Consider the following 10,908-nt stretch of genomic DNA (forward strand, 5'->3'; position numbering starts at 1 on the left):
GGGACTGACGTCATGGTTCAAACTTTGAAACCGTGCCCTCCATGTTTTGGGGAAGTAACACATTTTGACAGCGGAAGACAAGTATCAACGAGAACGATAGCATACTTCAGATACGGCAACCTAGCAATATTTAACTGTCAACATTTATTTCACTTATAGTCTTCAGTACCCTATTAACAATTCCTCCTCAGTAGGGGTAATAGCCTGTTAATCGAGGATGCATTGGATACAGCTTAACATTTGTGCAAGTATGCCTTTTAGGTTTAAATAAGTGTGCTGCACGGATGAACTACACGTTTAGTTGGAATCACCAAGAACTTTTTTACATGGAGATTGCGTCGTCCGTGAGTCAGCATCGGACTGATTGCCTCGCATGAGCCACTGTCGGACGACGGCGGGGCTCATTCCGTTCGGAGAATAAGGATGAGAAAGCCCAAAGTGGGACGACTTTTTCTGGCAACGTGCCTTGGTTCCTTTTTCTTTATTATATTGTATTTCCAGAACAGTTCAAGATCGGGTAAGTATGTTTCTTTGTCAAACAAACCATCAGTTATTGTTTTTGATCGTTTAATCTAATATCGCTATTTAAGCCAGAGCTCAGCTAGTGTGATCAGTTGTCTGAATTCAAAGTTTTTAAACTCTCGCTCTGCTGAGTTTAGTGCGCATACAGAGACCCCCATGACAATGCACACTCCTTATTTAGAACAAGTGTGTGTGAACCACATACGCATTTTTCAGAAAACCTACATCTTGTTAGGGAGACAGTTTTCACATTTGTCAGGATTGTGTCCAATTAGTTCAGCTGTTAACAGCATTAAAACCACTAATTCATAAGGATGGGTGAAACGTGTGGGGTAGGCCTAAGCTACTCCAGAGTCCAGACCAAAATCATGTTAAAATTGCAAATGTCTTTGTGCCAGTGAGAAATGATATGATTAGTGAAATTAAATGATTAGTGAGGAGTAGTGACAGAGTGTTACAGTCTACATTTACGTGTTTATCATTATGCAGTTTAATTGCGTTGGTGCTGAACTTTCTGTCTAGATCCTTATATCACAAGGGGTAGTGGTGACTGAAAGACTTTCCTGTGTGGGCATGTTGGAGAGATGTGTTTTATGGAACAGATAGTTGGACAACAAAACCACTAAGAATTTATTCTAAAACTAGACTTTTATATTTTATATTGTGCTATGATTAGTGTTTATTAAGGTTTAATCATTTTGGTTTGTGAAAAGTTACTGGTGTGCACTGTGCATAGCTCACCCCTTGGGGTGAGCCCTTCTCTGCTTCAACCCCTGCCCTTAAAAACTGAGACCATATGGGACGTTTTTATCACCATACATTCTTGACTGACTATAGGGGCACTACATTTTGAACCACAATGGAATATCAGAAATAGTGGTCAAAGATATAATCAGTCAGTTCCATGGTGTATACATGTAGTAACCAATGTGATCCTTGCTATGGCTTTCTTTCGGTCTCTTCCCCTTTCTTTCACATGACTACTGCTGCTCACCCATGAAACCACAAAACTTCCTCAACTGCTTCCCCCTCATTTGCAATTTCAGTACAAATACACGTGTGCGAAAATGATCGCGCTCTTGTTGATGGTCTTTGCATGCACATTAGGAAGCAGCCACCTACTATTGTGTCTCTTCCGCCACTCACTTTCCCCAGGAAGAGTGAACACAATGTAGCCATAATATTCGTTGTCAGGCATAATAATTGTAGTTATCAGGACCATAACCCACTGGTTGGGTGCATGGTTACAACAGATCTCAGGAGCAGTGAGATCTGCATCCACAAAAGACCTTTCTGGGTCAGTCAGGATACTGCACTCGCGGAGCCCTCAAACTTCAAGGATGAAATTGAGAATTCTAAAACAGCGAAACACGTCCATTGACGCAGATGTATTTTTGAGTCATGAGTCATACTCTCTGTTCTGATCTGCTATTTCCCCTTTGCCTCCAGCTCACCCCCTTGAGAAGCAAGGTTCACAGGGGTAGTCTGAGTGAGGGTAAACGAATGATAAACGAAGCTAAAAGGACAATGAGAGTCAACGTTGCTGCGTCAGCACTGTTTGCATGGCTTGCAACATGATCTTGGTGATGTCTTGGTGCCTTGATACCACATCTGTACTGAGGCCTCCTATCTCATAATCAGCTCAGATATGTCTGAGACACTTGTGTTTGCTTTAAAACCTCCTTATAAGGAGAAGATGAAAGATTATACAGCATGTAAGAGTATTGAGAGTCTTATATCCACTCAGATGAGACAAGTTCAAGTGTGGTTCACTTGCTTGTAAAGTGTTCCTGCGTCTTACTGTTATCTTGAGATGCTTATTTCCGTCAAGTAAAGATCAGTGCTGAAATCTTATATTTACCTTAAATGTATCTATCTTCTGTCCAGGAGCTATGGGCTACACAATTATTGTGAATATTTTCCTCTCTTCTGGGTTGTACAATAATCATTGTATGACTGTGCTAAGAAATCATACCTGTTATTATGATCTTGTGCATCATACTGTAAAAGCAGTATGGTGGAGACAGGACTGATTCTGTGCATATCTTGATGGTTTAGAGTGGCATTAAGCTGTTGATTTGGGGCCCCTCTGACATCTCTGAAGCTGTCGTCAGTGGCAGGAAGCCTGTGCAGAGTTCCAGCAGGCTTCTTTTGTCCAGGCAACTTCGCCTCAGTTGACTCCGAAAGGCTGTGCTCATTGTGAATACTAATTGAACTACTCTCTGGGCCACTCATTGCTACTCACGTACGTGGGCTGAATAGTTCAGAGACGTTCCCTGCTAACCCTCGGGAAGTTCCAGGTTTGTGAAGTCACCTAAGGGTAGGCCATTTATTATTTCCTTTTAATAGAGATGCATTTAATTGACAATTCCAACCTATTTTGAAATCACGGCCTGTATTTCAGATCAAATAACTCAACATAACTCATCTGGGTAGGAAGCAACAGCTGTCTTTTTTCCCCTCCATCACCCAAAAACCTTTCCCTCTGATAAGCACTGAACAGTGCTACAGAGTCAACAAGATGAAAACAACAAGAACTCTGTGGAACCCTATCAAGTACCCCTGAAAGCCCCACCCCTACATCCTCTTTGTCACAATTTCCATCCCATCATCTGATGTTCCCTATACGTTTACGATACTTTCAATAGGCAGGCTGTCGTTTGTTTAGCCCGAGACTCAAACCCAAGGGTCTAGCACCCAAACCACCTGCTCCTGGCTCTGCTGCTGAGAGCTGTACTGTACCTGCCCAAAAGGCCCTCATTGAAATAGCACAGGCTACCTGTACCCTCCTCCTCCTCCTGCCCCTTTGCCTTTAACGCCTCAAGTCAACAACTTTCAGCTCAGACCACACTGGTCAGTGAACGCGACTAGCAGCAGTAAGATACCAGACATTGATTGCTATAGGATGTACGGTATAGTACTGTATAGTATAGTACTGTAGATGGTACTAATATTTGTTGTGGAAACAAGCTGGTATGTCTGAAATATTCTCTATTCTGCTATGGATATCATTAGAAATAGAAATAGGAATTGATTCAGTGTATGAGGCAAACAAGTCTATTACATGTTACACACATCAATCTGAACATTCGATCTCTTTTAAAGTGTGTGCGTTCATTCATTCATAGATTCAGAAAACAGTGACAACATACCAAACAGCTAGATGGACTGAGCTTGATACGTTCAGCTTTGCATTGTATGTATTGGGGCCAAAGTAAAATATCTTGGTCATACTTTGGATCTTACGACCACAAAAGGTCTCAATGTCTCTGACAGGTGTTAAAGGCCTGGCTATATCTAATCATTTCTGTATGTTCTACTTTCATGTGTCTATGTTCCCCACGACACAGATTTATGACTTCAAGAAAGTAAGAAATCATCACACAAGTGAAATCGACTATTTTATATTTGACTAAGCTCTTGGTGTCTTGTCTTCACTTCCTTGTAATGCCATCAGATTGAAAGATAAAATCTTGTTTCCTCTTTCAGCATGCACTGAGCACATGTGATTTTCCCTCTGATGATGACATGCCTATTTCAAACGCAAAACATGTATTATGTGATTGTTTAAATGTATTGCATATAGTATTAAATTGTTATGCATGTCTTGCACCCAAACATGAATAACATTAGTTATTAGCTGTTTTTTTTTTGCTTAGTACATAGTATAGATCAACATGGTCCTTGTGAATCATCTGGTTCATGATTGTTGATAACCATAACATCTCTTGAAATTGCTCGCTTAAATCCACAACTAATAGCCCTTTTGGCATTGGGCCTCACCTTCCATAGCAGTCAGTTGTAGTGTTAGATAAACAAACATGATGGTTCTGTAAACTTTTGTCAAGATCGGGTCTACAGTCATTGTCAAAAGTGTTGTCACCCCATGCTAAAGTTGACTAAAAAGAGGAATATAAAATCATCTTTTGGAAATTGATTTTAATGGCTTAAGTAATAAAATTAGAAAAAATCCAACCTTTAAGGACTCACCAATTTTCTTTGTGAATGAATAATGTATCATAAATAAATAAATGTTCTTCCCAAAATACTGGGGTCAAAAATCTTGTCACCCCTATGTAACCCTATGGGAATTTAACACATAGGGTTAACATAGGGGCAGGCAGTTTTTTATTTTTAAAGGCTACTTATTTCATGGATCCAGGATACTATGCATCCTGATAAAGTTCCCTTGGTCTTTAGAACTAAAATTGACCCACATCATCACACACCCTTCACCATACCTAGAGATAGGCATGGTGTTTTGTTCAGTTTCGTTCAGTTAGCCTATTAGCCTGTTTGATGCTCATTGAACTCAATGCAAATCAAACAAGCTAATAGGCTAACTGAACAAAACTGAACAAAACACCATGCCTATCTCTAGGTATGGTGAAGGGTGTGTCATGATGTGGGTCAATTTTAGTTCTAAAGACCAAGGGAACTTTATCAGGATGCATAGTATCCTGGATCCATGAAATAAGTAGCCTTTAAAAATAAAAAAACTGCCTGCCCCTATGTTAACCCTATGTGTTAAATTCCCATAGGGTTACATAGGGGTGACAAGATTTTTGACCCGAGTATTTTGGGAAGAACATTTATTTATTTATGATACATTATTCATTCACATAGAAAATTGGTGTGTCCTTAAAGGTTGGATTTTTCCTAATTTTATTACATAAGCCATTAAAATCAATTTCCAAAAGATGATTTTATATTCCTCTTTTTAGTAAACTTTAGCATGGGGTGACAACACTTTTGTCAATGACTGTATAGTATACTTTTGAACTGTGCACTAGAAGTTTGTCAAACTCTGGATTTGTCAGGACATCTTAAAACAATAAAGCTGTCCTTAAAACAACCATGCTGACAATGTTGGCCATTTTGGTAGTGTTGATTAGATTCTTACACGAGCAGGGCGATTCCCTGCAAATAATGCTGATGTTAATCATTTTCTGCCAACTTAATGCTATTCAGGTTTAGACATGTAAACTCCACTGCACGCCTGTCTGCAATCATTTCGAAAGGCTTCCATATCCTCAGTCGCAGTACAGTTTACATGCTAGACTTGTGTTATACAACGCAAGTTAAAATACCAGTCTCACTGCTGTCTGTCTACTGTCAGCGCTGATATGCCCTAAAGTTATTACTGTATATCATGTTGATTACATAATCAAACTACAAGCTTCATTTCTATGATATAGTTCTGGATAGCATTCATGCATTACAGATGGCTGGAAGTAAACCCATAATGGTATGCTAAGTGGATGTTAAGGTTGTTTATTACAGAACTGAACCTGTTGTTATTACTTCCCATACATTATTTACACACAGTTTTCCTGCCCATGCATGAGACATGGCTCACATTCAATCATCGCACATCATAACATCAGCACTGCATGGTGTGGGAATAGTGTGGGAATTCTTTATACAGTCTCCAGCAAAGCATTTCGGGTCCCAAAGACCTTTGCAAAGCTTGCTTTTTCTGCAGCATGAATCTAGCCGATTAATCTGAAAACACTGACAGTAGGTTATAATATGAACATTTGAGACATTATGGAAGTGATTAACTTTCACTAACTTGACTGTTCCACAGTCTGGAGAAACTCTGTGTCTCGTCCAACAGTAGTATTCTATCCTCTCTTGCTGGATCTGTGAACTGGATTCGTAAAATTTGTGTCAATATACAGTACAGTAGAATCAGCTGACAATTAACTATCCACTGATAAAAATGGAAGACTTCACCAAATCATGAATTGCTTTCACAAAGGCTGTCAGGGCCAGCATGGGCGTTTCTCTGACTTTGAGGAGATATGTATTTGTCAGTTGCCAGGTTGCCTCAGGTTACTTGGTAATTTATTCACGTTAGCTGAACATCTGCTACACAGTCGACTTGCATCTCCGTGTTAGTGAACTCTGCATGATGTGTATGATGAAATATAAACAGCTGTGAGTCGGAGCTATACAACCCTAGGTCCACCCCCTCATATGTGCGCATCGGGGGCAGTGAGTGCATTCCTCCCCCCACCCCCTTTTTCGTGTCTCTCTCCTCTGCTTGCCTGGCTGACCGACCACATCACAGACCCTCTGCTCTGGCAGGCATCTCCGCCAGCCACCTTGTCACCTTTGTCACCATCTCTGTCACGGCCTGTTGTTGTTGTTTATTTTCGGTGAAGTGACTTCTCTCTCCCACTGTTGGCCCACGTGCAAAGCCAATCATTTGCTCCTCACCAGGGCCCCAGCACAGGCATGCATCTCGCCTGGAGGGGTGGAGGGATTGAGGGCGGGAGGGGAGTGCAGGGGAGAGGACTTGGACTGCTGAAAGGAACAAAGTGTTCCTATAGAGAATGTAAATCTGAGGGAGGGATTTTATGGCTCATCACCAAGGTGACAGAGTCAAGAAAGTCAGTAATTGGTGGAATATTACGGACCGCTCTCTCACCTCCATATGTTTCACATTAAACGGTATTGCAAAGTACACTAGTCTGTTACGAGTTAATAGCTATGTCATCCAAGTTGCAAGCCTATATAAAAGGGGTATAGGCTCCCATTTGGGAAAGGATGTATTTTCCTCTACAACATATATTACAAAAAAATCATAAAAAAATTGTAGTTCAGCTAAAAATCCATTGTACACTGAGCTTGGAGATGGACTGTTTTCTTAAGAATAAGAATAGATAATGCTGCCAGTGAAATACTGACACACAAAGGAAAGAGAGAGTTAGAGTGAACAGTGTTGTATGCTATGGTACTCATGTATGTTTCTGATTTTTATTGTATGTGTCTTATCTGGTCTGGATGTGTTTGTCTGTGCTCACAGTGATAGCACTTGGTGGAGCGAGGAGAAACGTCACAGGGAAGTCCCGGAGAAATCCGCTGCACACGTCACACGACAATGATCAGGTAACATCACTTACTGTCATTCATCATACCAGTGAGTCATAACAGCACAGCATTTTGCACGTCTTAAACCAAACATCTTAGAAGTGTGCATTTGGCTATCAGTAGAAACATGCACTTACGTATACAGTAAATAAATATTAATGTTGTGAAATCCGGAGAGTGCCCCGTGAAATGCATCATTTCTCAAAGTATGTCTGGGTTCAGTCTGGTTCATAGACTGGTCCGTGGGGTATGCCATGGTGGTGGTGGGGGGCAGTAGAGGGAAAAACTGAAATTACTAAGAAAACACCCCCCCCTCTCCCCCTCTAGCACCACCTGGTATGCCCCAGGAATTTGGGCCTATTGAGTGATCTAATGTTGAGGGGGGGAGAAAAAGCCAAGCATCTTGTGACTGAGCTTGTCAAAAGGACTGTAGAGCTCACCAAATAGTTCTCTTATGAGAGTTCCTGTAGAATTTTCATGAAATCGATCTGTGAAAATTAAGTGTATTTTCGCCTTATGTCATCTCATGAAAAGCTCATCACCTTAAAGAACCTTGCAAACTGCCATGATGAAATCTGTTGCTTTAATATTAAACAGCATTATATTAATGCATAGTTTATATTTAAGACAGTATAATATAATTCATACATTTGATAAACCATTATAAGTTTAAAGTTATGAGATACAGTTTGAATAATAACTAATACATTTCATGACTTGCATAACATTTCTGGAATAATGCTGGTAACATTCATTATCCCTTAAAATGGTGGCTTGAAAAAAGACAAATACACAAATACCACGAAAAGGGTCCAGGCACATTAGTCATGGGCATCAGCCTTAGTTTATAGATGTAAATCTAGATCTAGTGTAAAAAAAATCAGTGGTCAACAGATTTCAGTGGTCATTGTCCTTCATAATTGGATGGACTGACAGGAGTTAATTATGAACCAATATGGCATGGTGTTTAACCCCTCAAAACTGCCTTTGCTTGTCTGATTGCTCTGTGTCCTCTCCCCTGTCCTGCCCTGTGCTGTGTGCAGCTGGAGCAGTCTGCTGTGCAGGCGTCCCTGCTGGGCCGGCGAGAGCGTTTGGAGGAGGTGTGCCGCTCGCACACCCACAAGAGGCGCGTGCTGACCCCGGAGGACCTGCGCCACCTGGTGGTGGACGACGAGCACGGCCTGCTCTACTGCTACGTGCCCAAGGTGGCCTGCACCAACTGGAAGCGCGTGCTCATGGTGCTGACGGGCAAGGGCCGCTACCGCGAGCCGCTGGCCATCCCGGCCAACGAGGCGCACGTGCCGGGCAACCTGCGCACGCTGTCGGAGTACTCCGCCGCCGAGATCAACCGCCGCCTGCGCAGCTACCTGAAGTTCGTCTTCGTGCGCGAGCCCTTCGAGCGGCTGGTGTCGGCCTACCGCAACAAGTTCACGCGCAGCTACAACACCGCCTTCCACAAGCGCTACGGCACCAAGATCGTGAGCCGGCACCGGATCGACCCCAAGCCCAGGTCGCTGGAGCGCGGGAACGACGTCTCCTTCGAGGAGTTTGTCTACTACCTGGTGGACCCACGGACACAGAGGGAGGAGCCCTTTAATGAACACTGGGAGCGGGTACACTCGCTCTGCCACCCTTGCCTCATCCACTATGACGTAGTGGGGAAGTACGAGACGCTAGCTCAGGACTCCCACTATGTGCTCAAAGTGGCTGGGGTGGACTCAGAGGTCCACTTCCCCACCTCGGGGAAGACCACCCGCACCACGGGCGACATGGCTGCCCAGTTCTTTCGGAATATTAGTCCTTTCTATCAGAGGAAGCTCTTCAACCTCTATAGGATGGACTTCTTGCTTTTCAACTACACCACACCAACTTACTTGAAGTTAAGATGAGGATAGGTACATTTTCCAACCAATGTCAGTATGTTTACTTCTTTGTGAATGTTTTGTGCTTTTTTACTGATTGCCCCAAAATGCAACTTCATAAGGGAAAATGGCAGGACAATTGTCATGGGGCATATCTCTCTTGTGAAAAAAAGTATATTGTGAAGACATTGACACTGTCTGTGACATGAGAATTTAACAAAATGGCTGGGTCTTTTATGAACTGGAATTAGTGCCTTATGTGTCAGTTTTCTAAGGGATCTAAAGCCCAATTCACACCAAAGATTCCCGACGCAATTCCCGAGTTGCAGCGGTGTGAATTAGAAGTTGCACGTAGTTGCAAGCAGTCGCAAGCCGTCGCAGAGCATTAAACGCATTGAGTCGCAGTGGCAAGGTTTTAGAACGTCGCAGCTCGTCTCGTCGGGATGCTTTGGTCTGAATCCTACTTAAGGCAGTTAGATGTTGTGGTCACAGCTTTCTTTTGAATTCCACTCCACGCATGTTTCTTGACTTTGTATTTATGGTATTGTCAAAAATATTTATTGTGGATTATTGTGGGTGAAGATTAAATTTAAACCATCCCAGTAAATGACATTTCGTAGGGTTCAATGTATGTTGGGTTTAAATGGAAAAAAAAAATATGGACCAACAGCTTTCCCTGTTGACTACTTGAATATAATAAAACATCCTCAGATCCTGAAAAGAGCTTGAGTTTAGGCTGAACTTAGGTTAAAGCGTAATATTACTTGATTCCCTAACAATAATGAAAAAGATGAATTTCCAATTTTATTCAAATTTGAATTAAAACAATTAAATGATGGTAAACTGCGGCAGTCTTGCTGTATCTGGACAGTTTCCACACTAATGAATGAAATAGCAAAGGTTCCTTTTCACCGAGTCTCTCTTTATTTAGTATGATCAGACTGTGTAAACAGTGCATAGCTGTGGTTTGGAGAAACGTAGACCCTCATCAGAGCCTTCCTTGTTGAACCTTACAGGGAAGTAGGAGGGCTAGACTACCTGTTGGTCACTACAGATTGAAATGAGAAGATCTGTGAAAAACACCCATCTCCATCTAGATATGGCCCGACTGAAAAGCTGTCAAGTCGCTGAATAAACGTGTATTGGTTGTCGTACTGTTGCATAACCTATCCACCAACACCTGTTCTTTTTGAAGCCCATTACACTTGATTGAGGATTTGTTTTGCTTAAAACGAATCAATGTCTGGACAGGGGTTACAGATATCAAATCTGAAATCCAAAGCTGACCGATTTTTGAAGAGAGAGATGTGCAAAGTAGTATTGATCGTGTAGCTCCCTGTGCACCATGTAAGACTAGTAATGTGGACCCATGCAAAGACAGGAGGAGGTGCAGAGTGCACCCAATCTGTAACTCTTTGAAGACTATATGTGAATCATGCTCATATACTGTATATGTGACTACCTGGTCATACGATGTGGCTGTAGTCTTTTACACACACCAAGAATCCTGGTCATATACTGTACTGTGAAAACAAACCAAAATTCATGAAATAAACTAGCATTTTGTTTCCATTCTATTTTTGTGATAATCCTAGATTTCTTGCCCATAAACAGTGGAGCTGAAGGAAGTTCTAACATGACACAC

At 41.9% G+C, this 10,908-nt stretch overlaps 1 protein-coding gene across 1 annotated transcript; it reads left to right on the forward strand.

The window, feature by feature from the left end:
- Window positions 1-64: 64 nt before the first annotated feature.
- On the forward strand, window positions 65-10,838 carry si:ch211-236h17.3 (carbohydrate sulfotransferase 11). Its single transcript, XM_062541113.1, has 3 exons — window positions 65-517; window positions 7,337-7,419; window positions 8,445-10,838. The coding sequence occupies exons 1-3, from the start codon at window positions 424-426 to the stop codon at window positions 9,288-9,290; spliced, it is 1,023 nt and encodes a 340-aa protein (XP_062397097.1). The 5' UTR covers window positions 65-423; the 3' UTR covers window positions 9,291-10,838.
- Window positions 10,839-10,908: the final 70 nt, after the last annotated feature.

Source organism: Sardina pilchardus, chromosome 7, assembly GCF_963854185.1.
Source record: "Sardina pilchardus chromosome 7, fSarPil1.1, whole genome shotgun sequence".
In the NCBI taxonomy this organism is placed as follows: domain Eukaryota; kingdom Metazoa; phylum Chordata; class Actinopteri; order Clupeiformes; family Clupeidae; genus Sardina; species Sardina pilchardus.

Coding starts and splice junctions, on each gene's coding strand:
- si:ch211-236h17.3 (XM_062541113.1), top strand. CDS start 424: ATGAGAAAGCCCAAAGTGGGACGACTTTTTCTGGCAACGTGCCTTGGT. Junction 518..7,336: donor CCAGAACAGTTCAAGATCGG/GTAAGTATGTTT, acceptor CTGTGCTCACAG/TGATAGCACTTGGTGGAGCG. Junction 7,420..8,444: donor CGTCACACGACAATGATCAG/GTAACATCACTT, acceptor TGCTGTGTGCAG/CTGGAGCAGTCTGCTGTGCA.